Genomic DNA, 23,459 nt, shown 5'->3' on the forward strand with positions numbered 1-23,459 from the left:
CCCTCTCTCTTCCCTCCCTGTAACCAGAAATGGTTGAAGTGGGGGCTCAGGGTGGGGGCTCAGGGTGCTTCCTTATTTTGAGGGGAGAGGAGTGAGATTGTGACAGGTTGTCTGGGTGGGCTCCTGGGAGCCCCGAGACCTGGGTCATTTGGATCCTAAAGAGGTCACGAGCCCTGGGCATGGGGTTTCTCATCCATAATGTGGGACAGTGACGCCGGCCTTTTTTAGCAATTGCCGCCTCCCTGCTCCCTGCTCCCTGCACAGGGAGCTGTAAACTGTGCAGACGCGCCCGAGTGTGAGGTGTCAGGAGAGGCAGGCGAGGACGGAGGAACCCAGCAGCTGGTTTATTTGGATGGAGAGGCCCCAAAGGACTAGGATTCAAGGCTGGTTGGTGACTTGCTTTTCCTCTCTAGGACTAAATCAGGAAGAATAGCCACGAGGAGCAGGGTGGGACCCCAGAGCAGGAATTAGAGCTAAGCACAGGATGCCAACGTGTCATCTTGCCACCCTGGACCAGGCACCAAGGGAACCACGGTTTAGGGGAATCCTTCCTTCCTTCACCCTCCCTAACTGCCTCTGTTTTGGACCCTGGAAAATGCTACTTCTGCCCTGGAGAACTCCCATCCTAATGAGGGGTCCTGATACTCTTCACTTCTCTCTCTAGCCTCAGTACAGAGATGGAGAGCTAGAGATGAGGAAAATCCAACTGAGCCATGGCTTCTCATGGCCTCCACTGGGTTGGTTCAGTCAAGGAAGGCTTCCTGGAGGAGAAGAATATCAAAGGGAGCCCTAGATGCAGGAGTGCCTTGTTCAAAAGCTTGTAGGTCAACGAGGGCACGCTGCCTGAGCAGGGACACTGGCTTATGGGAGGATGTGGTCAGTGTTGGGTGGGGTCTTGCTGGTCTGGCTTGAATGTGTGATCAAAGAAGGGAAAGGCCCTAAGAGTCAGAGAGCTGGGCTGGGGATACAGCTCAGTAGGTAGAATATTAGCCTTGCATGCACAAGAGTTCTGAGCCCCAGAACCACCAGAAAAGGAGATTGGGGGGGGGGGGAGCGAGAACGAGAGCGCACATGCATGCTGCCTGGGAGGTAGGATGTTTAGTCTAGCTGCACCTTTCCCTCACTCTACCCCCTCCTGGTCTCTTTCTTGAGCCCTGAAATACCTGGCAGAGGTGCCCCACAGAGGTAATAAGAAAGCCCGACATTTCTTTTTTGCAGTACTGGGGATTGAACCAGGAGCACTCTACCCCTGAGCTCCATCCCCAGCTCTTGTTGTTTGTTTGTTTTGAAGCAGGGTCTCACTAAATTTCCTAGGCTGGCCTTGAACTTGCCATCTTGCTGCCTCAGCCTCCTGAGCAGCTGAGATTACAAAGCATGTGCCACTGGGCCCCCCAGAAGGCGTGATATTTCTTGCGCCCCTCCTGCTACCCAGAGCCTTGGCTCCAGGCAGCCTGGGGCCCAGAGACCGGGCAGGCCACAAAGGAGGAGGGTGCTGTGCCCTGGGCCTGGGATCAACCTTCCTGTACACACCAGCTTCATAAACCCCCCTCAGCCCCAGCCAGTGTGCCCCTTGCCCACCCCACCTCTCCAGGCCAGCCATCTTCACAGAATGAACTCTTTCATTCTTCTTTATGGCAGGCTTTGAGAGGAGGCCTCCTGCTCCCCGGCAGACGCAGACACAATATAGATCTGCAGACCCACAGCTCATTAGTCACAGCAATAACAACCAGAGTGCACTGCCATGGGCTTAGCTTTGGGGTCAGGCAGGCCTGGCCCGCATCCCAGCTGTGCCACCGAGTCCGCTCTAGTGGCTCTGAGTGCGTCGGTGTAACCTCCGGAGCCTCAGCTCCTCCTTGGTAAATTAGGGTTAGTGATATTCCTATGAAAGGATTAGGGAAGGACACCTTGGGGTAAGGTAAAATAAAGTCACCTGCACGAGACACTTAGCTGACACAAGGCCCACTTCCAAGGACGGATGAAATTCTCGTCAATCGTATCACACTTTACAGGTGGCTTCTCTTCTTCCATCTCATTTTACCCCCACAACTGCAATTCTGGGGAGTTGGTATCGATGTTAGTTTTGAAATTTCACAAACAAGGGAACAGAGGGCATGGACACTGCGTGGGCACACTGATACACAGATCGAAGTCACAAATCCTGAGATCTCCTTCATACGCACGAGCACAAGTGGACTCCTGCACCCTAACAGCTGGCGTCCTTTGCCCAGCTGTGGAGGGCAGAGACGGGCTCACAGAGAGTAGGCACAGAGTTTGAAAGGCTAGAAAAAAGGTGGGCTGGAGGGAGAAGTGACAGATGGATAGTCCTTCCCTGAACAAAGGGAACAGAGAGCTCATGGGAGGAGCTCAGGAGCTCACCCCGGAGCGGCCCTGCATCTGGGTGTGCGTGGCATCTCCACCTGTAGAAGCTCAGGGCTCTGGACACCCAGGACCCTACTTCCTGGTATGACCTCAAGGTGCCATGGAAGACCAGGAGACCCTGAGAGGCAGCCCCTTACTCATCTCTCTCCACGTTTCTTTAGTTCTCAAGCTGCTTCTCACCTGCATCCCCATCTGGCATTGGAACCAGATAGATACATCAGGGTGCAAGAGGAGGAGCTGGGGGTCCAGGATGCTCAGCCAGGCTGGAGCCACTGCTCACAACTGGGGGAGGGAAGTAAAACTAACAAATTTTACATTTCACAAGTGAATCACACGATACCGTCTTCATACAGCACCTCACAGACATTCCAGCGAGTAGGCATTAAGTCTCTAATGAAGAAACTAAGACTCACAGACTCCAGAGACTCACCCCAAATCACAGACAGGAGCCAGGATCTGAAGCCACAGGAGCTTGGTTCTAAATTCCATTCTTTTCCCAGGATACCACGCGGCGTGCGTGCGTTGAACAGAATGCTGGCACAGGCCACAAGTGGAAAGCCCAACATAGAAGCTCATTTCATAAGCTCCAGGACAGCCCTTCCTCCCCAGTTCCATGGACCTCCCAGGGTCTCCTTTCAAGGGTCCCATTTGGAAAGCTCCCTTAGAGTCCCCCTTATCTTCCCCCAAAGAAGCAGAGACACATCTTTTCTCATTTCTAGCTGATGATCGCTGTGGGGACTAAAAAGATCACAATCAAAATCCTCCTGCCTTTATCCCATCAATTGTCCATTTATGAATTCAGCAAAAAAATCTCCCCAAAGAACCTGCTAACGACCAAGCTCTGGACATGGAGGGTTTAGAGTAAATAAAAAGAGCCCATGCCCCAGGGCAACTCACAATCTGATCACCTGAGCATTTAGAAGCCTGCAGAGACTGGAGATAGAGAGGCCCCACCACCACCACCATTTGCCACATCAGATATCTGACAATTGGATTCCTTACGCATTTAGTAAAGGGCTGCTTTGGTCTAGGCACCGGAGACTATATATCGATGTTAGTAGGAGAGGGTCTCTGCTTTCCAAGGGGTTTTGGTTGGGATCGGGTTAGATAATCATTGCAAGGAATTCAAATACAGATAAGAGGAGTATCTAGCCAGTGCTGAGAGCTATGGGACTGTCTGGGGAATGGAGCATGGGAAACTTTGTGCATGCACTGAGACTCGAGCAGGATGCCAGGACCCCAACAGCAGCTGTGAGCTCAGGACATACCATCCTGAAAGAACAACGAGGCGCAAAGCTGCAGGGCCTGGCTGTAGGGCCCCAGAGCAGGGGGCCGAGGGGCCTGGCACTCATCATGTTCAGGGCAGTTGCCCCAAAGCAGAGGAGCAGGCTAGGGCGGGGGGCTGGATGCAAGAAGCCCTGTACCTTCCCTAGGTATGAGCTGTACTCCAGCCCCGAGAGCCAGCCCTCTCCTATTCAATGCTACCGCTCCATCTGTAGTATGTATCCATGACACCTGCGCCATCATGAGGGGGCGTAGTAACAAAAAATGGTCCAGGCTAGGAAAGAATAGCCATGGCAGGAGGCTGGGACAAGCACATGAACATAGCGTGGGGCAATCCGGTTACTGTAAGTCAGGGGTGGGTGGCACCGCCCTGCAGAGAGGTGTGGATGTGGGTGCAGGGATGCCTCTGTGGGCAGAGGTCTTGGTCAGGAGGGCACTGTTGGCCACAGCCTGGGCTGACGTTGCTTTGCTCTCCCCCGCAGTCCCCCCAGAGGACACCAGAATTGATGGAGGCCCTGTGATTCTGCTGCAGGCGGGCACCCCCCACAACCTCACGTGCCGAGCCTTCAACGCCAAGCCTGCAGCCACCATCATCTGGTTCCGGGACGGGACGCAGCAGGAGGGCGCTGTGGCCAGCACGGTGAGACGCTGGCCTGCCCCCTTGGCTCCTCTTGGCCCAGCCCTAGGTCACCTTTCCATCCCCACGGGGATTTGACCATAGACTGGGGACAACATAGATGTCAGGAGGGAAAACGGAGGCCTAGAGAGCTGGATTCCCGGGTTCACTGTGCCAGTCGGCTGAACAGCAGTGGAGGATAGTACTAGCCACTGCCATTGATGAAGCACCTCCTGTATGCCAGGTCCCCTGCATGATACGCACTTCCTGGACAGTCTCCCTGTGAGCTCACAAAGGGGACCGATAACCAGAGAAGTCGTGTGCCTTGCCAAGGTCACCCAGCTGGCGAGCTGGGATTTGTACCTGGGTCTGACAGTGCTTTCTCTGCACAAGTCACCTCTACCCGTTTCCTTCAGCATCAAGTTGGCACATTATCCCAATCACGACAACTCAGAGGTTGGGGAAACGGGGATTTCCACGTATGTTTTATTGATAAGGAATCCGGACAGTAAGTGACTTGCCGAGGTCACATGTCAGAACTGGTGGTAGAAGCCCGTCTGATGGTGCATGACTGTAATCCTTGAGACTTGGGAGGCTGGGGTGGGAAGATCACAAATTGGAGGCCAGCCTGGGAAACTCTGCAAGACTGTCTCAGAAAACAATGGAAAGGGCTGGGGTGAGCTCATTGGTAGAGCACCCTTGGGCTCAATCTCTGGTATCACAAAAAAAGAAAAAAAAAATCTTTGTTTCCTGGGTTCCTTCTGCTAGCCATGGGGGAACATATGTGCCCAGCCCTTTGCTGTGTGCTGCAGGAGATGCTTCTCAGGGTGGGGAGAGAGAACATTCCTCCAAGCATGAGCTTAGGGGATTCTGGCTTTAGCTCTACTCGTAACACACTGTATGACCTTGAAAAATTCCTTCTACTTCTCTGGAATTTAAAAGTGATCTTTTGGCCTCAATAGTTCTTAACCCTTTACCATCAAGAACTCAGTTATTTTTCTCCTATAGGGTACATGTTTTAAAATAGTTGGGCTGCTGCGATGTGGCTTAGTGGTAGAGCAGTTGCCTAGTGTGTGTGAAGCCCGGGGTTCAATCCCCAGGATGTGGGGGGATGTGTGTGTGTATATATATGCACATATTATGAATATATATTTATATAAAATCTGTCAAGTCTATTTGTTAATGCCATTTCTTGTCCACCCCCTTCTCATATTCATTTAAGCCTGTGGCACTTTGAAGCAACATGAGTGTTACTGTACTGTCCCAGTCCCCCAAAGATGTGTGTATGACTGTCAAACTGCAGGACCTTACTTTGGTTCATGGGAGCATTTCCCTTAGACGGTTGGCAATATGGGAAATTAAGCCTTGAGGGTTCTTGTGACCATATTTGGGGACCTCTGCTTGCCTGTCACTGAGCCAGTGACTTTGAGCCTATGAGTCCCTTCCCTAAACTCAAAGGCGTTTACCTGTCAGCAGGAAAGGCCCGGCACTGAAACACACCCAGGGAGCCAGGTGGATGTGCCTCGAGCCACGTGTAGGGCAGCCTGATTGTGAGGGGCCAAGTTCAGGCTGAAAGTCCTGAAGCCTGGGGCTGGCCCTCACAGGCTCTCCAGAAGAGGAAGGACTTGTACTGGGCTCAAAGAATTCCAAGAATGAAGCTCAATGCCATGGGGGAAACTATGCAACACAAAGAGGGAATTCTTATGCACACTATGAACTTCAGTGATGATATATCAATATTGGTTCCTCTGTTGTTTGTTTATTATTTGAGGGGCCCGGGATTGAGCCCAGGTGTGTTCTCTCTCCAAGCTATACCCCCAGTCCTTTTTATTTTGAAACAGAGTTTCACTATGTTGCTGAGGTTGGCTTTGAACTCACTATCCTCCTGCCTTAGCCTCCCAAGTCTTTGGGATTGCAGGTGTGTGCCACCACACCTGGTTATTGTAATAAATGTATCACACTAGTGCAAGATGTCAATGATGAGGGAAACTGAGGTAGGGAGAATATATGGAAACTATTTTCTGCTGCAAAATAATAAAGTCTGTGAGTGCGGTGGTGCATGCCTATAATCCCAGCGGCTCCGGAGGCTGAGACAGGAGGCTCGTGAGTTCAAAGCCAGCGTCAGCAAAAGCAAGTTGCAAACAACTCAGTGAGTGGGACCCTACCTCTAAATAAAACACAAAATAGGGCTCGGGATGTGGCTCAGTGGTTGAGTGCCCCTGAATTCAATCCCTGGTACCCATAATAATAATAATAATAATAATAATAATAATAATAATAATAATAATAAAGTCTGAAAAATTAAAAACAACAACATCACATCGTGGGGAAGAAGTTGGGAGCAAGGGAGAAAGCTGAACTTTAAAGCCTTCCACCTGCCCAAGCTCGACTCTGAGTGGGTCCCCTGAGAGCAGAGGGTTTTTAGCTTGACCGTGTCACCCACCCTCGGCCCTTCCCAGGAACTGCTGAAGGATGGGAAGAGGGAGACCACCATCAGCCAGCTGCTCATTAACCCCACAGACCTGGATATTGGACGCGTCTTCACCTGCCGCAGCATGAACGAGGCCATCCCCAGTGGCAAGGAGACTTCCATTGAGCTGGATGTGCATCGTGAGTGGGGTCCCGAGGAGGGGCAGTCGGGGGCTGTCAGGTGGGGAGAGGATGCAGGCAACCTTTTTAGAAGCCCAGAATAAGCATCCCATAGGGGCCCCAGGACAGTTGTTCCCTTCCTTGTCTTCAGTTTCCTGGTTGGAACTCGGGGCACTGAGGGCTGACAGAGGGGCACTGTATTTGCAGAATATGCAATACAGACCAACAGTCCTTTATCCACAATTCCAAAAAACTAAAGTGATTTAGGGTCAAAACTTGAAAACAGGTATTTATATGCTCCTGCTGGGTGTGGTGGCACATACACGCCTGTAATCCCAGCAGCTAGGGAGGCTGAGGCAGGAAGATCAGAAGTCCAAGGCCAGCCTTGGCAACTTAGTGAGACCCTGCTTCAAAATAAAAATTTAAAAGATCTGGAGAATGAATGTAATTCAGTGATAGAGCCAGCATCCTTGGATTTAATCCCCAGAACTGCCAAAATAAATAATAAATAAAGTGGGTTATATGTCTCACCATGACGCATTGCTCAAATGCTGCAGGGGATCTTGCATAGTAAAGAGTCTTTCTAAAAAATTTGAAAAATTCCAAATTCCAGTCCCAAGGGTTTCAGATAAGGGATTTTGGATCTGGACTTGCTTCTTGGGGTTGTGAGAATTAAATAAGTTAGAATATAAGAACGCCTAGCACGGGGTATGCTTACCTGGTAGGTGCTCAGTAAATTCCCTCTCTGCCCAGGGAAACATGGGGGTGCCAGCAGTAATTGGGGATGCTCCCACCCTGTCCCCTTGTAGTTAGACCAGTGAGCCCACACTGACGCCTAGTGGCTGTGGTGTGTCATTACACCCATTAAATAGTTTGCCCCTTGGGTGCCATCCTTGGTGGTCAGTCACCCTCGCCAACCACCCTTCCACCTGTGTGGAGAAGATGAGGGAGATGGTTTATTTATTGGACCTATCATACTGCAAATCCACATTCCCAGATCACACCAGAACATATGTGCCAGGGGGAGAATAAGAAATTCAAAAGACAGAAGAGACCCTGACTTCCTGTCCCCTGCTTTGCAGACCCTCCTACAGTGACCCTGTCCATTGAGCCGCAGACGGTGCAGGAAGGCGAGCGTGTTGTCTTCACATGCCAGGCCACAGCCAACCCCGAGATCCTGGGCTATAGGTGATAGGGTCGGGGCTGGGAGCGCTCTGGGAGGGATAGTGAGACCAGGAGGTGGGGGTACTGTGGAGGCCAGTGTCCTCGGAGGTAGCGGAGAGAGGATGCCAAGTCCTGATCCCACTTCTGTGCTGCGTCCTCCCCCAGGTGGGCCAAGGGGGGCTTCCTGATTGAAGATGCCCAGGAGAGCCGCTACGAGACAAACGTCGACTACTCCTTCTTCACGGAGCCCGTGTCTTGTGAGGTCCACAACAAAGTGGGCAGTACCAACGTCAGCACTTTAGTAAACGTCCACTGTGAGTAGCTAAAAGGACAGGGACAGGGAGAGAGGGCCTTCACAGGGCATAGGGTGGGGGTGGTGAAAGGACCCACGCAGCTCAAGGAGCTACCGATGGGAAATAATTAAGGAGGGGTAGCTGGGTGGGGGCTGGAAGGGGAGACTGATGGGTGTTGACCCCAGTGAGCTTCGGACCTGACCAGCTGCTTGTGTTTACCTCAGTTGCCCCCCGGATTGTAGTTGACCCCAAGCCCACGACTACAGACATTGGCTCTGATGTGACGCTCACCTGTGTCTGGGTTGGGAATCCCCCCCTCACCCTCACCTGGACCAAGAAGGACTCAAACATGGTAAGATTCTCCCTGTCCATCCTGAATGGGGACGAAGGGATGTGGCTGTGGGGGAGGAGGAAAGAGGGCCTGAGGTAACATGGCTCTGGTGGCACAAGATCCAGGAAATTAACAGTGAACAGGAAGGGGGGGAAGCCAGAATGACTCACTAGAGAAGTTTGGGTTCCGCAGCTCTAGAGACCCCTAACGGGGGCCTAGTGACAGTTTGGACCAGAATGGTAGGAAGAAGAATTTCAGGGTCAGGTGTCCTACCTGGTTTGGCAATAAACCCACTGGAGGAGATCATTCAATAGGACTTTATCTTAAAATTACTGCAGCCTCCACCTGCCCTGGCTGGCCTCCTCTCAGCCCCTGGCCTCTCTTGCACAGATGATCTGTTTCAGTGCCAGTGTGTTTAGAGTCAGGGGAAGGATCGAACGGACTCGGGAACTCCATCTCCCTTCTGGGAATTCACCTGTGGCCCTTCCTGCTTTCTTTCCAATGCCTCCAATGCGGGGCCCTCACGGACCTAGGGGCCCAGGCCTCCTGGCTCCCCACCCGAGGCTGCTCTCTCTGCCCAGGTTCTGAGTAACAGCAACCAACTGCTTCTGAAGTCGGTGACCCAGGCAGATGCCGGCACCTACACCTGCCGGGCCATCGTGCCTCGGATCGGAGTGGCTGAGCGGGAGGTGCCACTTTATGTGAATGGTGAGTGGCCTGAGTGGGTTGGGGTGGGGGCTCCTGACTGCAGGGGCTGCAGGTTCCGACGGGCCCTGACCGTGTCTTCTCGCTCGCAGGGCCCCCCATTATCTCCAGCGAGGCGGTGCAGTACGCTGTGAGAGGTGACGGTGGCAAAGTGGAATGCTTCATAGGGAGCACTCCACCCCCCGACCGCATCGTGAGTGCTGGGACCCAGCCTGGACCCCAGCCCCTGCTGCTCTGCCCACTGCCTCTGGCTTGGCGCTTCGATGTCCTCGCCCCCTTTCCTGGTCTTCTAACCCTCTGCCTTTCTGTTCCCCTGTCCCACCTCCTCATTTATGTGGGTGACCGTGGGCAAGTTTCATAGCGTTTTGAACCTTAGTTGCTTGACCTGTAAACTCTCCTCCCTCATCCCCAGTGCTTTCTTGTCCTCCCACCTTGCCTGCCTTCCCCCCTCCCTCTCCCTCCTCCCTTCGCCCAGCCTGCTTCCTCCCTCCCCACGGGCTTTCCTTCCCACCTGCCCCATCCTCCTCTCCCTTCTCGTGCATCCCTCCTCCCAGCCCCTCTCCACTCCTCCCTCCTCCCCCCACACCATGAGCCATTAATTCGTTCCATGACCATTAACCGTCAAACCCCTCATCACATTTAATGACCATTTGGCCAACTCCAGGGCTGCCCAGGGACACTTCATTACCACGGCCGCCCGGGCAGCCGACGGCTGGGCTCCCGGGGGGCCATCTTTGCAGAGCTGGGAGGACTGATCCCTGGAAAGGAGGCAGTTAGTTCTCAGCTGCTCCCCTTCCTTAGCTCCACTCTGTGAGTGAGGACAGGGTGTGGGGAAGGCAGGGGTCTGGGGGATGCTCCTCTCTGGTTCCTGCCCATTACAAGAGCCTGCGGGCGGGTGGGTCTCCAGTGCCAGCATTGCAGGTTCTTGTGGGTTGGTCAAAGCTAAGGTTGTGGCTCAGCGGTAGAGCACTTGCCTAGCACATGTGAGACACTGGGTTCCATCCTTAGCACCACATAAAAATCAATAAAATAAAGTTCTGGGTTTGTTTGTTGTTGTTGTTTAAAGGTAAGGCTCAAGATTAAGCTATGGAATCACAGACTTTAGAGCTAGAAGAAATTTTGAATATCGCCCATTTCTAGCCTGATTCTCTCATTTTATAGATGAAGAAACTGAGACCTAGAAAGGGAAAGAGAGGCCACACAGGGATTCAGGGACAGGAGAGAACCAAGATTATAGTCCAAGGTCCTCAAATCCCAATCCAGAACTTTCCTCTGCAACATCCCTTTATTGGGTCAGCTGTATCCACATCACACAGGGTCATAATTAAAAGATCCCTAGATCTCTTCCCTGGAGACTGTACTTTCTAAAGAATTTCCCTAGGTAAATTTGTTGTCCTCCATGTCTGGGAGCCCCTGCTCCTCAATGCTAAGGGTCTGAGGCAGTAGGTGTGATGTTCATTATAGGGTAAGTGTTGGGCAGGTCTTAGGATGCACAGGGCAGATGGGGGCGAGGGGAATAGAGGGAGGATCAGGCAACACCCGAGCAAATGCTTCTGCCACTTCCCGCTTTCTGACCTCCTTCCTGTCCTCCCCACCCCAGGCTTGGGCATGGAAGGAGAACTTCCTAGAAGTGGGGACCCTGGAACGATACACAGTGGAGAGGACCAACTCGGGCAGCGGGGTGTTGTCCACACTCACCATCAACAATGTCATGGAGGCCGACTTCCAGACCCACTACAACTGCACGGCCTGGAATAGCTTTGGGCCCGGCACAGCCATCATCCAGCTGGAAGAGCGAGGTGACTGGCCATGCTGGCTGTCCAGCCCAGCCCAGGGCAGCCCGGGGATTCTGCTCCCTCTTTTCTCCAGGGCAAGGCTCCGAAAGAGAGAGGACTCCTCTTGAGTAGCCCCACCAGATGCTGGCCTTGTGCTCAGTGGGGAAATTTGCTCCCTTATGAACATTTACTGAGCATCTTTATGGGCCAGACCCTGCGGTAGGGGCTGCAGGGACAGTCTTGCCCACAAATAACTTTCAGCTTAGTGGAGGAGCTTACACAGTGGAAGCAAATGAATTCAGATGGAGAAAAATTAAGTGATCTGTACAAGGGGGGTAACACTACCTATCTCGTTGGGTATTTTGTTAGAATTCAGTGAGACAATATTTACAAAAATGCCTGGTACGTAACAGTGCTCAGTAAGTTTGGGTTCCCCGACCGCTTCAAGAATCCTCAGTCTGATAGGAGAGATGTGTCCCTCTTTCAGGCACTGCTGGTCAGATGGACTGCTTTTGACTTATGGGCATCCTCAAGTCGGATGAGGGAAAGACAGCATTTGTTTTTGGTTTTGAGAACTAGGCATTGAGGTTGGGCATAGGGAACTATGGAAAATGACTAGAGATCTCATTGATTTAGATTTAGCTGAGGATGCTGCAGGGTGTGATGGGGGTTGGGAGAAGACAGTGGTGTGGATGGGGGAGGCAACAAGAGGGTGGAACACAGATGGCAGATCAGAGTGTTTGGAGACAGCTGCCCTCAAACAGGGGCCCTGCCCAGGAAGGCGGGACCATGCTTCATGGTCAGGTGGACCAAAACAGGGAGAGACAAGACTAACCAAGGGCCAGAGTCAAGCCGATGCCCAGCTGCAGGGGTGGGACACAGCCATGAAGTCAAGTCTGGTCGGGCTGAAGCATTACAATCCGGCAACAATCCAGACCTCCCTCTCCATTGCAACCTGAACTTGAACCTCATATGGTCCACAAGCTCAGTCACAATTTAGCCTTGTACACAATCCAGGGTTGCCACTGTGGCTCATGGCCCACACTGAGCGCAGGTTCCCAGTATGGCTCTGTGCTCACCCCTGTTCCTTTCCTTCCCCTGTCGGAAGAGGTGTTACCTGTGGGCATCATCGCGGGGGCCACCATTGGCGCAGGCATCCTGGTCATCTTCTTCTTCATTGCCTTGGTATTTTTCCTCTATCGACGCCGCAAAGGCAGTGAGTATGGTCCCCATGCAGCCACAGCACACCTGTCCCCACTGCATGCGCATTCATTCCAGGGCATGTGACGAGACATTCCAGACAGTGCCCGTGACGAGCCAAGGGGTGGCAGTTGAGCTCCCTAGCTCATGGGGGGGACTAGAAGCAGCCACGGCAGAAAGCACCTGGCCCAGCTGCATCTCCCCGTCCCAGGTCGTAAAGATGTGACCCTGAGGAAGCTGGACATCAAGGTGGAAACCGTGAACCGAGAGCCACTCACCATGCATTCTGACCGGGAAGACGATACTGCCAGCGTCTCCACGGCGACCCGGGTCATGAAGGCCATCTACTCGGTGAGGGTCCCCTTCTTGACCAGCTCCACCCAGCTCAACTCACTTCTACACACTTGCACACTCATACCCATGCACACATACATATGCCAGGTTAGTTTCCCTCCAGGAGAGGACAGGCAGGGGTGGGGTTCTCTTAGGTTTCTTTTGTCCCGTCTTTCTGCCACACAGACCCAGAGTTGGAACTCCTTAGGTGTTTTCTGCTCCAACTCCCTCATCACTGACATGAGGCAACAGCCCCAAAGAGCAGCAGCCACATACATAAGGTCACACTGCATGTTAGTCACAGAATTCGTGCTGGGTAGCCAGGTGCAGTGGTGCACACCTGTAATTCCAGAGGCTCAGGAGGCCGAGGCAGGAGGAGCACAAGGCCCGTCTGGGATATTTAGCAAGACCCTGTCTCAGAATACAAAATAAAACATAAAAAGGTCTGGGGACGTGGCTCAGTGGTAGAGCACCCCTGGGTGCAATCCCCAGTACCTGCTGGAAGCCAGGTCTCTGGCCTCCTCCGGCCACATCCCAGTGCCTCTGCTGGGGGAAGACACAGAATGCAAGTCTGCCTCTGACCCCAGACCTTTCCCTTAGCAGGTGACCTCTGGGCATGGGGACGGGGTTGGCGAGGGGGGACAAGAGCAGGGCCCCCATCTCCTGACACCTGCTCCTGCCGCTCTGCAGTCCTTTAAGGATGATGTGGATCTGAAGCAGGACCTGCGCTGTGACACCATCGACACTCGGGAGGAGTATGAGATGAAGGTGGGAAAAGGGCTGGGGCTGGCTGAGGACCCACCCACTGGGAAATAGGGGCCCAGGGCCTGCTGCTGGAGATCTGTGGAAGGGAGGGGGGCGGTGGAGTGGCGCTGGATGGGAACAGGGAGAGCCAGAGGGGGAGGCCCAGAAAGCCCCGGGAGACTCCAAGAGGAAACTCCAGCCTCGGTGCTCTTCTCTCGTTGCCCCCCCAGGACCCCACCAATGGCTACTACAATGTGCGCGCCCACGAAGACCGCCCGTCCTCCAGGGCAGTGCTCTATGCTGACTACCGCGCCCCTGGCCCTGCCCGTTTTGATGGTCGCCCCTCATCCCGTCTCTCCCACTCCAGCGGCTATGCCCAGCTCAATACCTACAGCCGGGCCCCCGCCTCTGACTATGGCCCTGAGCCCACAGCCGCTGGCCCTGCTGCCCCTGCGGGCACCGACACAACCAGCCAGCTGTCCTACGAGAACTACGAGAAGTTCAACTCCCACCCCTTCCCCGGGGCAGCTGGGTACCCCACCTACCGACTGGGCTACCCGCAGGGCCCACCCTCCAGCCTGGAGCGGACCCCGTACGAGGCGTATGACCCCATCGGCAAGTACGCCACGGCCACTCGGTTCTCCTACACCTCTCAGCACTCGGACTACGGCCAGCGGTTCCAGCAGCGCATGCAGACTCACGTGTAGGGGCCAGACCTGGCGGGGGCATCTCTGCGGGGCAGAGGAGAAGGCTTCTCACAGCTGTTCCCTGATATTCAGGGGCGTTGCTAATTGCTCCCTTCTCGGACCAGCCTTCCTCCTCCCACCAAGGCAGGTGGGGAGCAGGTCTCCCAGAAACACCCCGTCCCGAGGATGGTGCTCTGTGCATGCCCCAGCCTCCTGGGCCTGCCCTTCCTTCCCTCTTCTTCGGGAGGTTGTGTCTCTTCCGACCTGTGCCCTTGCTGACCCCAGCACGGGGACAGGGAAAGTCAAGGTTGGGGAGAACAGAGGGGGCACTTTTTAGCATTCCCTTTCTATCCCGCCCCTCTGGTCTCCCATAAACAGGCAGGGGGATACGCAGGGGTTGGCAGGCTTTGACCTAGGGGACATTTAAGGATGGGAGTGGGTGGCTCTAGCACAGATGGAAATCAGGATAGCCCACTCAGTCCCTTTGTTTGCTTTCTTGTCTTGGGTGCATCTGTCCCCTCAGGGCACTGCAGAAGGGACCTTGGGTTCCTGTTGGCTCTTGTCTATAGAACAGCCCTGGGAGCCTTCCCTCAACTGGTATCAAAATGTCAGTCACCCTAGCTGCCACTGCGGATATCTGTCAGGGTGCAGAGGGATCCAGAAATCTCCAGCAGCACTGCTCCCTTCTTCCCTTCTCCCCCTGTGCTGGGCCCACCCAGATAAGTTGCAAGTGTGGTGGAGAAGGAAAGGTCAGGTCCATGTCCTGATGGATCAGCAAGAGACCACTGTGCGCTGCTGCTGCGTGGCAGTTCCCAGAACCAACACTAGAGGGAGGCCCTCCAGCTCCGTTTTCTGCCCCACTTCCTGGCTTTAACTCTTGAGCCTGCTTGGGGAGCAGTAGGTTGAGATAGAGGTGTTGCAAGCTATTTTGCAAAGGCAACAACAACAACAAAAATGATGAAAACCTCATCTGGAAAGAAGCTGTAGGGGTTACCCCGCCCAAATACAAGTCCCAGTGGAAAGAAAAAGGGATACCTGTTCTTCTCCATCAAGTTCCCTACACCCTCCATTACCCTTTCAGTCTCTAAGCACTTTGAATTCATTTTATACATTCAGGTGGTCCAGGTGGGCTCCAACAGGGTTAGGGAAGGGCATTGGTCTCTGACTCTGCTGTCTTGCCCTAAGCCCCACCAGCTGCTTAGGGCCCACCTCCCAGAGGCCCGGGAGAGGTTCTCTCTAGGAAAGTTCTGGTTTAAGTGTCTTTTTCCCTCCTTGGACCAATCCGACTCCTTCTTCCACTTCAGTGCCTTGAGTGTCTAGCTTTGGGTGACCGTCCCTGTGTGGGCGGTTGGGCAGGGAGCGGTACTTGGGAAGCTTCAGACAGGCTGTCAAGGATTACCGTGTCAGAGGAAAGTGAGGGGAGAGGACCTGGAGGGGAAGGAGGCCTGGAGATGGCCCTGAGGGAGAGCTCAGCGCTGGCCCGGGTGGAGAAGGAGGCACAGAAGGGCACTGCAGGCATTCCAAAGCCCATGCTCTCTTGTCCCACCCCCACGTGCCCCCGCGCCCACACACATTCCATGCCATCACTTCTCAGCTGCCACCTTCTGACCAAAGAGAACAGGCACCCCAAAGAGAATCGGTACCCTTGCCCGGCCTTGTCTGCCCGAGGAGCTGCGTCTGCAGCTTGCCTCCTTGCCCGTGGCCAGCCCGATGGGAGGGGGACACCGGTGCAATTCCCAGAATGCTCCTTGCCCTTTCTCGGTGGTCACCATTCATTAGTCATGTTCGCTTTAATGAGTTACATGCTCATCAGCCACGGGCCATCACCACCCCTTACAGATGGGTCCGTGGGGTGACATTCCTAGACATCCTCTCACTGGTAAAGACTAAGTAATACCCCGGAAACTAGCAGCTGCAGTTCCAGCCTGCCCCTGTGTCCTCTTCCACTTGAGCCGGACAGTCCCTGCAGAACAGGACCTACCTGGGGTGTTTATGGTTTCCAGCTGTATCCCACCCCTGGAAGCTCAAACGGTCCTACGGAGTCCTCTCATGACAGCACAGAGAGAAGGCTTTAAGAATGCAGGTTCCTGTGCAGATAAATTTGTGCAAATTTTTCATAGGCACCAGCAGCTATGGCTAATCTAAACAATTGAAGTCTAAATAGGGTTACCTTTAAAACAGGAATATTCAAGGTATTCAATTTTGTTTGGGAATTGGGCAGATTCTCATATCCTCCTTTTCGGTTTTAACTGTGAGAACCTGCATGGTGGACCAAGTGGGATAGCTTATCTAGGGAGGAGAAGATGCCCTTGATCACAGAGCTCTGTTGTCTGAAGCTATAGTCCCCAACATTGCATTGCCCCAGGACTTGGAATCCTGATTCCCTTGGACATTACCATCCCAGTGGGAAGGGCACGGGGCTAGTGGTCAGGAGATCCAGGACCCAGTTCCGATGCTGGCTTCATTCACAGAGTGGCCTGGCCTAACCTCTATGTTCATTGCCTCCAACTTTCTGTTCTGCGAGATGAGGGGAGAGTTACACAAACCTGAAAGGATTCCGTTTTGGCTTTGTTCACCTGTGGGGCTGTGCATCCCTGGCAAGCAGTTGGGAGCAGTAAGGAATCCGTGAGGGTTGGGGAGCTCAGGGGTTCTCCCCTATTGAAAGAAGCTTTCACCGTGTGCTTCATTATCTTGTCAGAAGTGTTGTGAATTAATTTCCACCAGAAACCCCTTTATTACAAGCAGCAACAGCTACCCTAGTTATCTGTGCTGCTTCCCACTTGATTCTGACAGGTTTGCAAAGAAGACTGTGGCTAGAGAAGGGCATAGTGGGTTTCCTTTAGTTTGCTCCCAGGTGACAGGCATCTATTTCTTGGTGGCGAGTGGTAATTGGTCCTCAAAACACTCCTATGGCCCAAAGGATAACTCCTCCTGGTTACTGAACAAGGTGAAGCCTGCAGTCCAAATGTTTCGAGCTGGACTGGGAGTGGGTCCAGCTGACCCCTCCAGGAGGGAGCAAGTGGGGGGAAGAGGAGGCAAGTGGTTTTGACATAAGCTTTGGATCCCAAAAAGGTTCTTAATACCTTGGATGAGGCATGGTCTCTGCTTGTGAAGGGCCCAGCCTGCATCCTAAATCCTGGATCCCTCAAAGTCCAGCCACAGAGTTTGCATGAAACAAAACTCATCATAGTGAGAAAGGACAGTAGTACCAGGCATGAGAGCAGTGCTAGGTTCTCAAATATCGAGCTGGGAATGGAAGGTTAGTTTGACCACCCTGTCGGCCAGCGATACTCTTCCTTATCCAGCAGTTTCTGCTTTCCTTACGATTTTGAGGGAAGCTTTTTCAGCCTTTCAGGATGGAGCACATTGCAGGGGAGTCTCTTGTGGTGAACCTGCAGGCACTGTCAGGAGCATCAGGTCCTGGGCTCCTTAAAACAGAGTCAGGTGGCCACAAACAGCAATGTTAGCCCAGTGGCATGTGTGAAACCAAGGTTAAGGCCAAGACCCCAACTGGGAGTGAGCTGACTTGGTCACAGCCTTACTCTTTGCTGTGTGGACGGTTTGTCCCTATGGTTGAACTACAGGACCTCCCAAAGCCACCCTGGGCTCGGAAACCCTGGTTCTCTTATCATTTCAGTTCTGTGTGACCTGAGGCAGGTCACTGCTCTGTGCCTCTGCAGCCCATTCTGCATGTCGGAGGAATCACCGGAGAGAATTAGTAAGGCTCCTGACCCTGGTGAGCCCAGAGAGGAGGTCATGAGGGGGCGCTGAGGCCCACTGGCACACCAGCATCATTAGGCATTCATTTTTGTGAAAAAGCTACAGAATTAGCATCTATAGATCTCATTCCCTTCTCCGTGTCCCCCAGGGTATTTCTCCTCCTCTTGTCAAAGCCTGGCTGTTTGTGAGGCTGTTGGCTCACCTCTGGCAGCTTGGTTCCGACACTCAACCTCTGGGCTGCTGAGGAGAGGTGTGGCTTGGGGATCTCTGAATTGGGGAGATGGGGCAGAATCCCATTTTCTTGTATCACTGTGAGGGAGCTCCAGGCCCTGCCACTGGAGAGATCATTGCTGCGCAGAAGTCACAGGCCATACTGGGCAGTTCTGGTACAAGCCTGCCCTTAAAAAAATAATAATAACTCCATGTGCATACAACTCTCATTCATTCCTACCGTTCCACTGTTCCCCATCCCTGGGCTTCTTGCTGGCCCCAACCACTGGCCTCTGAGTTGGTGTGGGTCAGGACTTCTGGAGCATTCAGATGTAGCCCCTGGGAACACCCAAATTCTGGGGAGAAAGAACAGCCAAATTGCCAATACAGTCAAAACTCTTGACCCAATCTCATTAGCAATAGTGACCCAGAAGAGTTTGGCTGCCTCCCACTTCACCAGAAAGAGGCCCAAGGCTCCCCGTGGTCACATTTTCTACCCCAGCCTTTCTTGGGATTGTAACCTCTATTTCTGGCTCCAGTTGAGTTTTTCTCCACCCAAATCCCAATCGATGGATCCATGATGATAATTAAGAGAAGAGAAAAAGAAATATTATTTTTGTTAGGACAAACCATCGTAGATTTTTAGCAATGTGTATCTGTGTGTCCCTCACACCTTTTCCTATTCTGCCTTTTTTTTTCTTTTTTTTTTAAATATTATGTACTATATTTTTAGTCTCAAACACACTATATATTATATATATTTAATTTTTTATATATATAAATATAAATGTTTTAAAAAGTATGATGTTTTGTGTTATTTAATACACAAGCAACTAGTTACTTATGAGCCTGACTGGGTCTGGAGTGAAATGGTCCAGGTTTGGGTTTGAGATTGCAGAAGCTCTATATTTAGGTCACCTCCACGCTATGTGCAAACATTTTATTCACCCGTTTGTGACTATTGCAGAACCCTGAGGCCAGTTACAGCAGTTCAGGGACAAATACTAGGAGCTCTGGGGTTTTCCTGTTTGTTCATTTGTCTGTTTTGAACACACACTCCCAATGTTCTGTACCCGGCCTGATTATGAGCACGAGAAAGGGGGAGCATTGGTACCTGGGATTCAGATCCCAAAGAAATTGGGAGTGGGTGTGCAAGCAGGGTTTGGTTTCATTTATTAAAATGCTGTGGTTTGGGTAAAAAGCAAAAGGTTACCAAGCCTCCAATCTTTGGAACTTGTGGTGAAACAGATGGTTTGGCAGTGTGCACACAGAGAAATCTGCCGAGAAATCTTAAATTTTCTGAGTTTAGTAGAGTTTTTCTGGGATTTCACCGTGAGTAGTTTGCGGGAGCATTTGATACCTGGAATTATTTTCGGATAATGATTTTGAAAGCTATAACTCATATGAGAGTAATGCTGTGGCTTATCATTTTCCTCATCCAGTTAATGACCGAGCAGGCTCAAGACTGATTACAGGAGACTTTTTGTACACAAGGGATACAGAACACAGCCAGAGATATGGGATGTAAGAACTGAAAAAAAAAATATTTTCCATATAATGCAAACTGTTTCTAAGAAGGTTGGAGGTTACAGCCCAGGAGCTGAAGCCCAGGGAGGTTATAGGTGCAAGAGGTCTGGAATCTGGAGGCACGTGGTCAGGACTATGTCTATAGGTTCCCAAGGTGAGTATAATCTAGATAGGGACTAGAGGCCCAGTGTGGGGCGAAGGTAGAGGCTGCAGACAGGTAAATTGCACTGGCACAAATTAAAAAAAAATAGCATCCATAATCAGCATCTAGAAGCAAATAGATCACCCAGGTTCAGCAGTACAGGCCTAGAATCCCATCCCAGCCACTCTGGCACTCTGGAGGCTGTCAAGAGGATTGCAAGTTCAAAGCCAGCCTCAGCAACTTAGGAGACCCTGTCTCAAAAAAAAAAAAAAAAAAAAAAAATCAAAAGGGCTGGGGATGTGGCTCAGTGGTAAATCCCCCCTCCCCCAAAAAAAGAAGAGAGAGACAAATAGATGACTGTGGGGGAGGGGAAGGGGGTAGAAGGGGAGAATAAGCAAAGTTAAGTAAACATGGAGGCCCAGGTGAAATCTGTTAGGCCAAGTGGTGTTGGCTGAGATGTCCTGTTCTTTGGGTCTGTTTGTGTGTCCTCACTTCCTGGGCTGCTTCCTGTGTCCAGTTAGGATATGTTTTGTTCATCTCTGCTTCCCCAGAGCCTAGCACAGGGCCAGCAAATATTTGGGAACAAGTCTGTGTACTGGGCATGAGGCTCTGCTGGACCAACCCACTCTCTTAACCACAGAAAGGCCACAGGGGCTAGTCCTTTTATGTTGGGCCTTATCCTGTACCAGAGGCCCCAGGACAGATACTAATGACATAGCCGCTATGTCACCAAGCATTACGAAGCTTTAAAAGCCACTCTACTGTCTCTTGTGAGGTCTGCCTCACCACCAGAGCTCCTGGCTTAGCTTCAGACATGTACCCTTTTGCACTTTCACACCAAAGAGTGAAGTTCAAAGTCCTCCAGGGTCTGACCCAAACCAAACCGCAGTCTAAGGACTGTGCCTTGTTTGCAGTATGGCCCTGGCTCTCTGCTGTTGCCCAAGCTCTTCTCTGCCCATATCCCTTTTCCAAATTTTATTTATCCTTAGGGTCCAGCTCAAAGGCCTTTTCCTTGTCCTCTGGGAAACTGTAGTCACCTTTTCTCCCTTTGGGAAAGTCTCTCGGCCATCTCGTCCCATTAATACATTCTGCTTTGATCACAGGGTTTGGTGTATAACACATCAGCGCTTCTCTCCTAAAAGAAGGACACATGAAGGCAGAGGTCACGTATCACTTATTTGTGTCCCCATCACCCAACCAGCATGCCTAGCCTGGAGCTGCTCAGTGTGTGCGGGAAGTGGGGGGGATGTGGGCAGGGGAGAGGGAGTGGTGGAAATCAACCCATGAAACAGTGAGTCAAGGGGGTTGAACCTGGAGGAGCTCACGCAGGGTGAAGCAGTACCCCATGGTATAGAGAGGCATGGACTCAGGTCAGTGCCAAGTGGATGAACATGACCAGTGCTGATACCGAGCTCTCTCTGATTCCCTGGGGCTGCTGGGCAACGCCAATCTGACTACTTTGGGCCAACATGCTATAAACAGAAGTGACATGTCACTTCCAGACCAAAGCATTTAATTGCCAGTGTGAGGCTCTCCAGTGTTTTCCCCCTCTGCCACAGTGACAGGAGCTCATTGATTCCAGATGGTGCAGTTTTACAGTAGTGAATCTCTCTGCCCAGGTCCCTGAGTGACTATGTGAAGCGGAGTCTCTTTGCCAACCCATGATGAACAAGTAATTTGAAGGAGAAACGAATATTATTTAGATACTGACTTTTATCTTGCCTGTGGTGCTGGGGATCAGACCCAGAGCCTTATACATGCTAAGCCCATGCTCTTGGACTGAGCTACTTGTGGTTGTTTGTTACAGCAGCACAATGTGTCCTATCCTGATTAACACAGAGAGTGTTAAAATCCTTCCTTCACCATTTGGTCCTTGGGTAAACTACTTCCTATCTATATATCTCTCTTTTCTCCTTTGTGAAAGAGACTGGTAATAGTTCCTATCCCAGGGAAAGTATTTAGCAGAATTCTAGCACAGAGTCCTCAGTACATGTCAATATTTGTTAATCTAGAGGAAGGGGAGCAGTGGGCTTCTGCCCCTTTCCTTCCTTTGCCCCTTTCCTTGGAGATCTCAGGAAAATTGTCAACAATTGCCTAGAGATTATAACAGGACTTGGCTAGGCACAATGGTGCACACCTGTAACCCCAGTGGCTTGGAGGCTGAAGCAGGAGAATCTCGAGTTCTAAGCCAGCCTCAAGAAACTCAGTGAGACCCTGTCTCTAAATAAAATACAAAAAAAGGGCTGGGGATGTGGCTCATCGTTTGAGTGTCCCCCGAGTTCAATCCCCAGTACCAAAAATAAATTTAAAAAAAAAATTTTTTTTAAAGTAAACAGAACCTGGTCTCTGAAAAGAGAAGAAATAAGTAGGTTAAAATCCCAGCAAAGCCTGCTGTAACCCTGTGATACCTGGCAGGTCAGCACATCTTCCGGCTACCTATATATCTGTGAAATCTTTCCAAGTCTTCCATGAGGGGAATTATACAAAAGCCTTTTGTAAATAGTTACACACTATTCAAATGTGAGTGGATTATTTTGATCCATTAACACTGTAGCATCCTGTCCCACCCTATCTAGCTCCCACACCCAGGGGCCTGCCACAGCACCATACGAACAGGCTCTAGTAGTGGACTTGATAGTAGAAGACTGTGCCCGTCCAGCTGGGCCTGATAGAGCCCCTCCTGCACGCCCCAGGGTTCTAAAACCAAAAGATCAGCCCTCAGCAAAGCAGAAACCTGGGGGAGGAGAAAGAGCTCTCCTTGGCACTCACTTTCCCATTTCCTTTACCCATTGTAATTAGCTACACAGAGACGACCTCCTGGGGAGAGCGGAGCCATCAGCTCCCAGAATTGAACCAAAGAGCTTTGTCTTTGGTTCCTCTCCACATAATACTGCTCTCTTGGTGGTCGCTAGGCAAACACATCCTGCATTCATTTGCAAACTGGGGGATATTTCATATTTTGAGGCTCAGATTAATGTTCCACCTATCCAAAAGAGACACTGGTGGAGACCTCTTTTCAAACAGCATCCCGTCAAGATTACTAGCAGATAGCCTGAGGGGTGACCAAAATCTTGTTTTTCTCAGAGTCCCTGTGATTCCCCCAGTAAAATAAATGTTTACCTGTGGAAAATAGAACCTCAAAAGTTGAAGGCGCCTCTGGGGCCATTTGGTCCAACTTTAGACCCAAAGCAGAAGCCCCCATTCAGCCACAGAGAGAAATGGGTTCTGTGTCAAGGCTGACAGGCGATAGGAAAGCAGGGTGTCTTTTTATGAAGTCTGGATTTTGGAATCTGAATGTCTGATCCAGAGAGACAATCCATTGGCGGGCTTCTGTATCCTCATCGATAAAAATCATCCTTTCATTCATGCCAAAAATATTTATTGAACATTTACTGCGTGTCTGACAGAATCCCATACCCTGGGAACAAAGCAGGGCACAAAACAAAGTCCCCACTCTCTAAGAGCTACATTGAAATGGCAGAATGTGGACGATCAGCAAATAAACAAAACCGCAGAGTCATAAGCCCTAAGGAGAAAGTGCCATTGGAGAAAGCACTTCTCTTTATAAGTGGACAGGTGAGCTGGGTTGATATCTAGGAAAAAATAGTCTAGGCAGAGGGAACAGTAACTGCAAAATCTCTGGTGCAGACAGGTGCGGTGGTGCACACCTGTAATCCCAGTGACTCTGGAGCCTGATGCAGGAGGATCTCAAGTTCAAAGCCAGCCTCAGCAAAAATGAGGCCCTAAGCAACTCAGTGAAA

The 23,459-nt window shown here is 51.6% G+C and overlaps 1 protein-coding gene across 2 annotated transcripts in view; it reads left to right on the plus strand.

Moving 5' to 3' along the window:
* Kirrel1 (kirre like nephrin family adhesion molecule 1) overlaps window positions 1-18,831 on the plus strand; it is a 101,719-nt gene extending 82,888 nt beyond the window's left edge. The window contains exons 4-15 of one of the 2 annotated variants that reach the window (XM_046428957.2): window positions 4,146-4,303; window positions 6,739-6,889; window positions 7,951-8,056; window positions 8,198-8,346; window positions 8,550-8,677; window positions 9,190-9,364; window positions 9,454-9,554; window positions 10,962-11,160; window positions 12,245-12,352; window positions 12,548-12,687; window positions 13,360-13,437; window positions 13,644-18,831. In XM_046428957.2, the coding sequence (XP_046284913.1) occupies window positions 4,146-4,303; window positions 6,739-6,889; window positions 7,951-8,056; window positions 8,198-8,346; window positions 8,550-8,677; window positions 9,190-9,364; window positions 9,454-9,554; window positions 10,962-11,160; window positions 12,245-12,352; window positions 12,548-12,687; window positions 13,360-13,437; window positions 13,644-14,120 (1,970 nt within the window). In that variant the 3' untranslated portion in view covers window positions 14,121-18,831. The remainder of the gene's footprint in view (window positions 1-4,145; window positions 4,304-6,738; window positions 6,890-7,950; window positions 8,057-8,197; window positions 8,347-8,549; window positions 8,678-9,189; window positions 9,365-9,453; window positions 9,555-10,961; window positions 11,161-12,244; window positions 12,353-12,547; window positions 12,688-13,359; window positions 13,438-13,643) is intronic. The other variant, XM_046428958.2, reaches the window with a different exon arrangement.
* The last annotated feature ends 4,628 nt before the right edge of the window (window positions 18,832-23,459 follow it).

The sequence above is a fragment of the Marmota monax genome, unplaced genomic scaffold (genome assembly GCF_021218885.2).
Source record: "Marmota monax isolate L192 unplaced genomic scaffold, Marmota_monax_Labrador192_F-V1.1 WCK01_AAM20220418_F8-fsc00145, whole genome shotgun sequence".
NCBI classification, from domain to species: Eukaryota; Metazoa; Chordata; class Mammalia; order Rodentia; family Sciuridae; genus Marmota; species Marmota monax.